This window comes from Lepidochelys kempii, chromosome 3, assembly GCF_965140285.1.
Source record: "Lepidochelys kempii isolate rLepKem1 chromosome 3, rLepKem1.hap1, whole genome shotgun sequence".
Classification (NCBI taxonomy): Eukaryota; Metazoa; Chordata; order Testudines; family Cheloniidae; genus Lepidochelys; species Lepidochelys kempii.
The window spans coordinates 100,214,885-100,227,244 of record NC_136382.1 but is presented as its reverse complement, the minus strand read 5'-3'; the positions used below and the strand labels follow the sequence as shown (position 1 = coordinate 100,227,244).

The following is a 12,360-nucleotide window of genomic DNA, read 5'->3' as shown; positions in this document are numbered from 1 at the left end:
ATATCTGGTTTTCATCAATGGATAATACATCGAGGATTTTAGAGTAGCAGCCGTGTTAGTCTGTATTCGCGAAAAGAAAAGGAGTACTTGTGGCACCTTAGAGTACTTAGAGTGCCACAAGTACTCCTTTTCTTTTTACATTGAGGATTGTGGAGGCTTTGAAGAATATGACTAGACTTTAGGTTTGGTACTCAATCAAACAAGCAATACACGATCCATGATGTCAGCAAGTCAGACACTGAAATTCTCCAGTTTAGCAGATGGAGAAATCTCTTCTGAACAGCAGCAAACATGAATTGTTTTTAGTATTTTTCTTTCTTGAAAAACACACACACACACGCATTCAGACATACACATGAAAGACAAGATTTACTTAAAGAAATCTTCCTACATGACATACATATTTTCACTCACAGCAAAACAAGAGTGTGTGAGAAAGAGAGAGATTTAATTCTCAGCCATATTCCAAAAATACACTTTTTTGGAACTCATTTCATGTTACTCTGATTCCAGTGGAGTCACACTGGTGTAATGGTGGCTTAAATGGTGTAATGGAATGGAGAACTGAGCTTCTTATCTTGTTTACATTAAAAAACAAAGTCCATAACCACAATGCAATATTTAAAAACAAAAAACAAAAAAAAATCCACACACAAACGCAACCAGACAGACATCATACACAGAGCTGGATTTTGTGAGTGAATTTGTGTAGCTAACTTTCTTTCACAACTACCTTAATTGTGCATGTGAATGGCTAACTAGATGAAAACCCTGTCTTGCACACACACAAATCAGATACAGAAATGCAGATGCATTTTTAGCATGCATTAGGCACCTGAACTTTGGAACAGTCAGGCCCAGAGTATCCAACAGGTTAATATTAATCTCACCTCTGATTTAAATAACTTTCAAGGATGTTGTTGATAACATCCACAGTGCAGCACATTAAATAGCAGAAATACTATTCCTATTATCGATAAAAAGTTTAGTCAAATTCCTCTGTTCTGCCCTGTCCCAGATAACAGTCCAGGTGGAACCTGAGTGTTAACTCCAGTGCCAGAAGCAACAAAAAAATAAAACTGTTTCTTTGGGTGGAAGTTTGCTCCTGCTAACAAGTTCTTACGGAGGTCAGCCTAGCAGTCAGCGTTAGAACAATGTTCATCCATGGACAGGATCCTAGAGCAGTCTCTAGGAGCTGGAATTGCTGAAAAGTCAGTGCATTCTGTGTAATACTAGGGAAATTCCAGAAGACTGGAAGAGTGCTAATGTTGTGTCAATATTCAAAAAGGACAAGCTGGATAACCTGATTAACTATAATCCACTTAGCCTGATAACAACCCCAGCCAAAACAACAGAAAGGTTGACATGGGATTAAATTAATAAAGAATTAAAGGACATGGATATAATTAATGCCCGACAACATGATTTCGTGGAAAATAGATCTTTGTCGAACAAAACTGATTGCATTTTTTGGTGAGATTACAAGTTTGGTTGATAAAGGCAACTACATGGATGTAATATACTTAGATTTTTGTATGGCATCTGACTTGGTACTGAACAACATTCTCATTAAAAATTAGCACCATACAACATCAATACTGCACATGTTAAATGGATTAAGAACTGGCTAGCAGAGATCTGAGAAAGTAGTTGCAATGGGGATCATCAAATATGGGTGTTTTTAGTAGTGTTCCACAAGGATCAGTTCCAGGCCTGAGGTAATTCAACATTACCGTCTATAATTTGGAAGTAAATGTAAAACCACTGCTGATCAAATTTGTAACAATCTTAAATGAATCAAACAGTAACACAGAATCTCTACAGATGGAAGTTCCATGCTTGAATAATAAGAGCATAGCAGTAGGAATATACTACTGACCACCTGACCCAAGATGGTGGCGGTGACTGGGAAATGCTTAGGGTGGTTAAAGAGGTTACAAAAAACAGAAAATTCAGTAATAATGAGAGATTTCAACTATTCCACGGTTTGGCAACCTTCAGAAGTGGTGTGCCAAGTCTTCATTTATTCAATCCAATTTAAGGTTTCGCGTGCCGGTAATACATTCTAACGTTTTTAGAAGGTCTCTTTCTATAAGTCTATAATATATAACTAAACTATTGTTGTATGTAAAGTAAATAAGGTTTTTAAAATGTTTAAGAAGCTTCTTTTAAAATTAAACTAAAATGCAGAGCCCCCTGGACCGGTGGCCAGGACCCGGGCAGGGTGAGTGCCACTGAAAATCAGCTCACGTGCCGCCTTTGGTACGCGTGCCATATGTTGTCTACCCCTCAACTATTCCCATATTGACTGAATACATGTCGCCTCAGGATGGGATGGAGAGATAAAATTTCTAACCACCATTAATGACAGCTTCTTGGAGCAGCAAGTCCTGGAACCCACAAGGGGAGAGGCAATTCTTGATTTAGTCCTAAGTGGCACACAGGATCTGGTCCAAGAGGTGAACAGACCTAAATAATTTGATAATAGCAACCATAATGTAATTAAATTTAACATCTTTGTAGGGGGAAAAATACCACAGAAACACACCACGGTAGCATTTAACTTCAAAAGGGGGAACTACACAAAAATGAGGAGGCTAGTTAAACGGAAATTAAAAGGAATAGTAATGAGAGTGAAATGCCTGCAAGCTGCATGGAAACTTTTTAAAATTACTGTAATAGAGGTTCCAATTATATGCATACCCCAAATTAAAAAAAAAAAAACAACAGTAAGAGGACCAAAAAAAACCCGCCAGCATGGCTAAACAGAGTAAAAGTGATAGATAGAGACAAAAAGACATCTTTTAAACTCTGGAAATCAAATCCTACTACAGAAAATAGAAAGAAACAAACTCTGGCAAGTCAGGTGTAAAAGTATAATTAGGCAGGCAAAAAAGAATCTGAAGAGTAATTAGCATAAGAGACAAAAACTAAAAGCATTTTTTTTTTTAAAGTACATCAGAATCATGAAGGATGTTACACATTAGTGGGGCCATTGGATGATGCAGGTGCTTAAGGCGCACTGAAGGAACACAAGGACCTTGCAGAGAAACTAAATGAATTTTTGCATTGGTCTTCACTGGAGAGGATGTGAGAGAGATTCCCACAGCTAAGCCATTTTTTTTTTTTAGGTGACAGTTCTGAGGAACTGTCCCACATTGAGGTGTCAATAGAGGTGATTATGGAAACACTGATAAATTAAACAGTAATAACTCATCACCAGCAGATGGTATTCACCCAAGAATTCTGAAGGAACTCAAATATGAAATCGCTGAACCACTGACTGCAGTATGTAACCTAATGCTTAAATCATTCTCTGTACCACATGACTGGAGGATAGCTAATGTAATGCATATTTTAAAAAAGGCTCCAAGAGGCAATCCTGGCAATTACAGGCCAATAAGCCTAACTTCAGTATCAGAAAATTGGTTGAAAATATAGTAACTAACAGAATTATTAAACACATAGATGAAAAAGTGCTGGAGAAGAGTCAACATGGCTTTTGTAAAGGGAAATCATGCCTCACCATGCCTCTTTGGGGAGTAGGGGATCCACAAACATGTGGACAAGTGTGATCCAGTGCATATAGTGTACTTGGACTTTCAGAAAGCCTTTGACAAGGTCCCTCACCAAAAGCTTTTAAGCAAAATAAGCAATCATGGGATAAGAGAGAAGATCCTCTCACAGACCAGTAACTGGTAAAAGATAGGAAAAACAATGGGTAAGAATAAATTATCAGTTTTTACAGTCGAGAGAGGTAAATGATGGGGTCCCCCAAGGATCTGTCCTGGGACCAATGTCATTCAACGTATTCATAAATGATCTGAAAAAGGGGTAAACAGTAAGGTAGCATAGTTTGCAGACAATACTAAATTATCAAGATAGTTAAGTCCAAAGCAGACTGCAAAGAGTTACAAAGGCATCTCTCACAAAACTGGGTGACTGGGCAAGAAAATGAAAGATGAAATTCAATGTTAATAAATGCAAAGTAATGAATGTTGGAAAAACATAATCCCAACTATATACACACAACAATGGGGTCCAAATTAGCTGTTGCCACTTGGAGTCATCATGGATAGTTCTCTGAAAACATCTACTCAATGTGCAACAGCAGTCAAAAAAAAAATCTAACAATGTTAGGAACCATTAGGAAACCGAGAGATAAGACAGGTAATATCATATTGCCACTACATAAATCCATGTTACGCCCAGACCTTGAATACTGTGTACAGTTCTTGTCACCCCAGCTCAAAAAAAATATATTAGAAATGGAAAAGGTACAGAGAGGGGCAACAAAAATGATTAGGGATATGGAACATCTTCAATATGAGAAGAGATTAATAAGACTGAGACTGTTCATTTTAGAAAACAGATGACCAAGGGAAGGATATGATAGAGGTGTATAAAATAATGACTGGTGTGGAGAAAGTGAATTAGGAAGTGTTATTTACCCTTTCAAATAATACCAGAATTAGGGGTCACCCAATGAATTTAATAGATGGTAGGTTTAAAACAAACATAAGGAAATACTACACACAATGCACAGTCAACCTATGGAACTCACTACCACGGGAAGTTGTGAAGGCCAAAAGTATCACTGGGTTCAAAAAAGAATTAGAGAAGTTCATGGAGGATAGGTCCATCAATGGCTATTAGCCAAGATGGTCAGGGTTGCAACCCCCTGCTCTATGTGTCCCTAAACCTGTGACTGCTAGAAGCTGGGACTGGACTAACTGATAAACTGCCATGTTCTGTTCAGTCCCTCAGAAGCATCTGGCAGCAACCACTGTCTGAAGACAGGATACTGGGCTACATGGACCATTGGTCTGACTCAAGATGGCCATTCTTATGTAAGCAATTCAACATAAGCTTCCAGTGAGATACTATGTCAAGAAGAGCTCATATGATCCTTGGATGTATAAACAGGGGAGTAGTGATTAGGAGTAAGAAGGTGATTTTGGATCAGTATATGGCTTTGGTGAGACCGATTCTGGAATACTGTGTACAATTCTGATGCCCACATTTTAAAAAGAATGTTGAAAACCTGGAGAGCATGCAGAAAAGAGAGACAAAAATGATTCAAGAATTGGACAAAATGCCTTACTGTGAGAAATGTAAAGAGCTCAATCTGTTTTATTTATCAAAAAGAAGCCTCCGAGTGGCTAAGCACCTTCACAGGGACAAAAATCCCAGGACTAAAGGGCTCTTTAATTTAGCACAGAAAGACTTAATAAGAACCAATGGTTGGGAGCTGATGCCAGAGAAATTCAAACTAGAAATTAGGCAGTTATTTACAACAGAGAGGGTGATTAACTACTGGAACAAACTACCAAGGGAAGTGGTATATTTCTCCATCTTTTGGAATACTCAAATCAAGACTAGATGCCTTTTCTGGAAGATATGCTTTAGTAAAATACAAATTACTCGTCTTAATAGCGGTAAATGGATGAGGTTTAATGTCCTATGAGATACAGTTCAGACTACATTATTTAACAATCTCTTTGGGCCTCCACCTATTTATTCAGTTTAGTCATGAGCAATATTGATGAGTTCCATATGGAGCCATAATTAATCATGCAAAACTGGTGCAAGGACTGGGAGTAGAACAGGAAAATTAAAGGCCTGAGAAGAGGCCTTGGGAGGATAACAACAAGCAAAGCAAACTTTCTAATGCCCACAGCCACATGACAGTGGTTGCTGAGTAGAAAATGGCTGCTATATTTGCCTTTAAAGTCACTGCCTAATGACACTCTTTAGTTCATTATTTTGTAAAGCATGTTGAAATGCCCTGAGTATGAAAGGCAAATACAAAATCTAATTCTATTCTGCTCAATCCCAATACTCATCAACATAATGACGCAATCCAATAAAGAAAACAATAAGCCAAATACTGAAGAAAATAGCCCTTAAATTGTCACTTCAATCACTCTCACATCTTTCATTAAATAGATACCTGCAAGTCACTGCTCTAATAACCAAACTGTTCACGATCTACAACTGACCATGGTGAGCTTACAACTGGTGATAAATTTAGTGTCAATAATTAGAGATTTAGCAGTTCAAAAAATAAAACAAAAACGCCTTGTCTCTGATTTACTGCTGCAGTTGCACACATTTCAAATGACCAAATTGGCATTTCTCTACTTCTTGGGAAATGATCTGATTGCTAGCTAGAGCAGAGGTGAATTTCAGATAAATCTGGAACCAGATGAAATTTAGACATTTGGGGTTTGGATATGAATTTATGATTTCAAAAACAAACAAAAACCAAGTATTCCTTGACTGTATACTTTGTGGGACTGGCCACTATCAGAGATAGGGTACTATACCTGATGGACCACTGTGCTGATCCAGTATGGCAATTCCTATATTCCATTATTTGTACGTCTATAAAAGAGAAAGGAATCCTGCACCTACACTGAGCCAGCTGAGGGTCAGAGCCATAGGGCCAAATTCTATGCTCGTGTAAATGGGCATAGTTCTATTCATTTCAGGGGTAAGCATCAGGCGACTATGAGGAGACAGTGCATTGAGGAGTAGTGTCCTCATCCTCCCTCGCCTCTTATTCCTCAAAGATCTCCTGCTGCTGGGGAATGGTCTGAGGTGGCAGAAACTGAACTTCCCTCTCATCCCAGTGGGCTAGGCCCAGAGCCCTAGAAAACTGCTGACAGTAAGCAGCCCAGGATCCCAGTATGATCACTGGGGGTGTCATACGGCAGAGGTGATGGCATCCAGAGTTGATCCCACCACTTGTGATGACTTGCACTGGACTCTTCTCTGTATCTATGACCCACGTAGAAAGTGTTCCTTTAAGGATGGGCGGGGGAACCCTGTGCAGAGACTGACGAGACTGAATGGACTGAGTGAAAGTCCCCTCTGCCATCCTCCTCAGAGCACTGGAGGAGCCCCAACTGAAAATGGTGGTGAACTGGGTGGTGTTGATGATAAATTGGGTCTGGAGACCGAACTAGTGTTGGTACACGGGATCCTTGGTGCCCATGATCTGTGAGAACTGCGGTTCCTCTGCTAAAGCTAAGTCCTTCAAGAATCAAAATTCCTGAGGCACCGAATGGGACACCAGTACCGATGCGATGGTCTCTCTGGAAGCCAACAGTACCAATGGTTTAGAACTCTCCACGGGAGATACTGGTGGAAGAGATGCATCTTATCTGGCAGAATGTTTCTCCTGGTCATCCCCGGTCAGTACAGAGGCTCGCTTAGAGCCATGTTTGCTCTTGTAAGAGCTTCTTGGTTTTCCAGCCCTAGTGGTACCAGAGGAACCTGCAGCTTCCATCGTACCAGATCTAGAAATTGACGATTCCAACACCGCTGACTTAGGAGACTGAGATCTCTTTGGAGCAGACTCTTTATGGGGCAAGTCACAGCCCCTCTTCTTGGGGCCTCTGAAGGTCTCTGAGGTCTCTCCCTTCTTGGGGGAGTGATGAGCCAAGGTCAAAAGGGTATTAGATCTTCCCAGAGACTGGAATATGGGGGGTTCCCCTGATCTGGTTCCAATGTGGGACAAAGGGAGTGCTCCATCATCCGAAGCCTCAGTTTGATCTCCTGGTTCTTGCTGGCCCTACATTTCAGGAGTAAGCAGAAGTTCACACATTCTGCAGAATGTGTGATTCTCCACAGCAGTGGATGCAGTTGGAGTGGTCATCAATCCAAACCTCCCAGCAAGTGAGGCAATGGCTGAAGCCTTGGGAGCTGGACATACCCTCTTAAGGAGGCAAGTCTCTCTGATAGGAGAAGAGAGGAAAAGAGGTACTCCTCTCGCTAAAACTAAAATCTAACTATCAACTAAAAACTACTACTAAGATTAAAAAAGGATTCTAATAAGATGAGGCATGCTGGAAGAGGACAAGTATTTGAGAGCTTCATAAACATTAACGGATATATTTTCACAAAATCTCTGTGAAATGAGGGAGTATTATCATCCCCACTTAACAGATAGGGAGCTGAAGGGCAGAGAAATAAATCAAGAGTATCCTGGGTGCCCAATTTGAGACATCTAGGACTTGATTTTTCTGCTTACTTAGCATTCTATATGATTGATTTCAGTAATAGATGTGAGTGCTCAGCGCTTCCGCAAATCAGACCCAAGGTCTCAAGTCAATCATCCAGAAAATGAAGAACACGTGAAAAGCTTGGATTAAGTGACTGGACTAGCGTCACACACAAACTCTGTGGCACAGACAGGGATAGAATCCAATTCTCCAGAGCAGTATTGAACTGACTAAACCGTGAGATTGGCCTCTCTAATCCTATGCCTCATTCATTAGACACTTTCCAACTTTCACAAGAAGTGAAAGAATGGTCCTATACAGTCTCCTTCACTACACAACCTTGATTCATCCTTCTAGCACATCCATTCTGTGCAGGAGCTCACAGACTATGTCCACTCTATGTCTCTGGTAGAATCCCTTTCAAACCGGCAGCTTCAAGCCCCCTTTGCAGGCCTGGAGCACAAAAGGGACTAAACCTACTTTGAGCATCTGGCACCACATTTTAATCAAGTGCCTTTTCAAAAAGTCTGCACCGTGTAGGGCCTCGAAAACAAGTTAACATTCCAAAATATGGAGAGAGGACCCAGGGACAAAATCCTGGCCCAACTAAAGTCAATAAGAGTTTTGCCACTCATTTCAGTAGGGTCAGGAATTCCCCATAGATTCTTCTAGTATACAAGTGTAATTCTTATGCATAATTGTTAAATTTCATTTACAAGATCAGTGAAGTCACCTCTTAAAAAGCAATTAATTATGCCAAATCTCAATAAATTATGCGTTTTGTTATAAACATCACATCTACTTATTTTATATTGCATACACCAACTGCTGCCTTCCTATGAACTGGGTCACAGAGAAAGCATTACACAAATTACACATGCCCCTCACCATAATTTTAAAATTATACCATCTTATGATTTCTCTTACTAAGAGGAGGCTGAAGAGGGTGTCCAGTTTTTGCACACCAGCCTGCGGGATGGATATCGGGGCTATCCGCATCAGTCCAATAATCATAAATACTATCCCAGCCATCAAAGTGCACCTAAAAGCAAAAGAAAAACCATCAGAAAAATTCTTTATAAAGTCATTTTACCTCAACAATCTTCCAAAATGTTAGGCTTTATAATGTCAGCTTCTTTAGAGAAATAACATGAGAAAACTGTAGACATTACACAGCTGTATAAACTAGATTTTGGGCATTAGTCTGCTTCCACTGAAGAGAAAGGAAGTTTGTTGTTTACTTAAGTGGGAGCAAAATGGGTCTCTGTGTGTGTTACACTGTCAGGCTCAAAATATACATGTACATTTAGACAGTTATAATGTTTATGTATATACACTAACACTTTAAGGGCCAAATTATGTCCTCCCTCTCTCTCAAAGGGCTCTAAACATTTAGAACAGTCAAATTCCTATTTTAAACAGGAGTTAACCCAGTACATAGAATTTGTAAAGGGCCTCTGCACAAGGATGAATTTCACCACCCCCAAAAACAAAGGGATCTATAGCAATTGTAAAATTTGACTATTAAGGGTAAGGAATTAAATCAGATGAGAGACCGAACTGTGATTCTGTAGACGATAATCACTGATTTTCTTCAGGTTGGAACCAAAGATCTGCAACTCTAACTAACTTACTTAAATTATTGTACTAATGAAGACCTTGGATCTGTATTTCTTATGATCTTATTTATAAAATGTACATAAAAGGCTATTTCAATATACAATATGAAGTTAATTAAACTGCAAGGGTCACAAATATTGACATTTTAATATATTAGACTGGATATTTTTTTGACAGGACCAAACTAATTTATGCAGAAAATATGTAGGTGTGCAGATATTAATTTTGATGACTTCACACCCTTTGTTAATTTGGATTCAAAATGAAATGTCAATTGCATTTGCTGCCTGAAATATCATGTATGCATAAGAACTCTCCGCACACTGTAGAAAGAAATATCCTTCATATTCATTTAGCTAGTGAGCATTCCAGAAAATGCCAGTATTTTAACAGTTAAAAGACTCAATAAGTAAAATGATTTATAAACCAAAGTAGAAAATAACCCAGACATACAAGTCTTCTGAAAAAACAGCAAACCCTTTAGCAAACATCATTTGAAATTAATCCAATCTAAAGTCCAGAATTAATATAAGTTTCTACACCTCAGAAGCTCCTGACAGGGAGAAAGGAAATCTTTATTTATTCATTCATTCTTTTTAGATTTCCCTGTCTCACTTGGGCTTTTGCAGGGTGGAAATTATAGAGAAAGATTTTATTCATCTATCCCAAATATTTTATGAGCCCTAATACAAAAATCACAGCAATCTTTTGATATTGGGTATTATTAAGTCATCAACATTCTTCTATAAAACAACTTTTATCTCAACTATTCCCAATGCAATTTCCCAACACACTCATCCTTTATTCCTTAGCTTCTATTTCAGCACATCACTGACTAAAAAAACAATAGAAATGCCCCTTCCAAAGAAATTACTTGTGTATTAATCAGTAAGGAGGATGAGAGTGAGCTTAGCAGTGCATCAGTGTGATTCATATCTTCCTGTGCAAACTATCAAGGTCCTCAATTTTGGAACTTCAGTATTTATTTTACAAAACAGTCAACATGCTGTAAACAGGACGTCCAATTTAGAGAGAGAGAGATTGACTTACTTTTATCCTGTGGTCATCAATATCTACAACAGTTGCTACTCTGATAAGTACTGGATTCCTCTTGTCAACTACCTCAAGTTTCATATTTTTCTGAAATCCATGAGATGGTTTCTACAATGAGAGATGATGGGTATTTCAATGAAACGTAAAAAAACTGTTATAAAATATAAGGGCAATCATTCCCCTCCAAAAAAAATCCAAACCAAAACATAAAAACTGTTGTATTAAAATAACTTAGTCTAGAAAAATAATTTACTTCTCTAGGAGTTTAGTCTCATCACTTCAAGCCTCCCAGGTAAATAAAATCACCATTAATGCTGTAAAGATCTTTAATGCTATAAGTTTCCCCTAAACACTCTAGAAATGTTTTTAGAGCATTTCCACCTCTATGAAACAGCATACTGCACAATAATTCTACATATTGTATCTCCTTACACTCACACACTTTCATCATAGATCAAATGGCACTTTAAATTATTATTACATTTACAAGTTTGCCATAGAGGTTACAGTGTGACCCAAGGGCCTCTTGAGGCCAACTAGCAGATAGCGCAGGGATGCATAAGAGTTACAGGAATCCCATGGGTCTGGTATTTACATAATAGTTCACCAAAGAGTGTCATAAAGTCTCTACTGAAAGCCTGTGTCACAATGGTCAACATTGTCTTTGAAAAGTGTATGTGCAGGTAGCATGTAAGGAGACACGTTTATGTATTAGAAATTATGTTCTTAAAGTCTTGAAGTTAAAGGCAGGTTCCACCAGACAGGTGATGGGAGATATGCATTTCCCTGCCATTGCGTAACTTACAATGCAAGTCTATCTGCATACTGAGTCAAATGCTAAAGAAGATTTTGTGGAGTCATCAGGAGAAGAAAATTAACAGGAAGAGGTAAACAGTGGTGGGGTGGGGGACCCCTGTTTACAGGAGAAGAACAAAGGACAGGTCTAATACATCTAGGGATTCAGGGAGATGCTCTGGCATCCTTGGTCTTATGAAAGCCATCCTGGTTGAAAAATGCTGCGAGGAGGACTTTGGGTAACCAGAAAGGAGTACTTGTGGTACCTTAGAGACTAACAAATTTATTTGAGCATAAGCTTTCGTGAACTACAGCTCACTTCACTGGATGCATTCAGTGGAAAATACAGTGGGGAGATTTATATACATAGAGAACATGAAGCAATGGGTGTTACCATACACACTGTAAGGAGAGTGATCACTTAAGGTGAGCTATTACCAGGAGGAGAGCGGGGGTGGGAGGGGGGGAGGGGGGACACCTTTTGTAGTGATAATCAAGGTGGGCCATTTCCAGCAGTTGACAAGAATGTCTGAGGAACAGTGGGGGGTGGGGGGGAGATAAACATGGGGAAATAGTTTTACTTTGTGTAATGACCCATCCACTCCCAGTCTCTATTCAAGCCTAAGTTAATTGGATCCAGTTTGCAAATTAATTCCAATTCAGCAGTCTCTTGTTGGTTTTGAAGTTTTTTTGTTGAAGAATTGCAACTTTTAGGTCTGTAATCGAGTGACCAGAGAGATTGAAGTGTTCTCCAACTGGTTTTTGAATGTTATAATTCTTGATGTCTGATTTGTGTCCATTTATTCCTTTACGTAGAGACTGTCCAGTTTGACCAATGCACATGGCAGAGGGGCATTGCTGGCACATATCACATTGGTAGATG

General features: G+C 39.1%; 1 protein-coding gene across 7 annotated transcripts in view; it reads right to left on the bottom strand.

The window, feature by feature from the left end:
* L3MBTL3 (L3MBTL histone methyl-lysine binding protein 3) overlaps positions 1 to 12,360 on the bottom strand; it is a 152,000-nt gene that overhangs the window by 48,417 nt on the left and 91,223 nt on the right. For all 7 annotated transcript variants that reach the window (XM_073337277.2, XM_073337276.2, XM_073337281.2 and 4 more), the window contains 2 exons: positions 10,680 to 10,790; positions 8,937 to 9,051 (listed from right to left, as the gene is read on the bottom strand). In XM_073337277.2, coding sequence (XP_073193378.1) covers positions 8,937 to 9,051; positions 10,680 to 10,790 — 226 coding nt within the window. The remainder of the gene's footprint in view (positions 1 to 8,936; positions 9,052 to 10,679; positions 10,791 to 12,360) is intronic.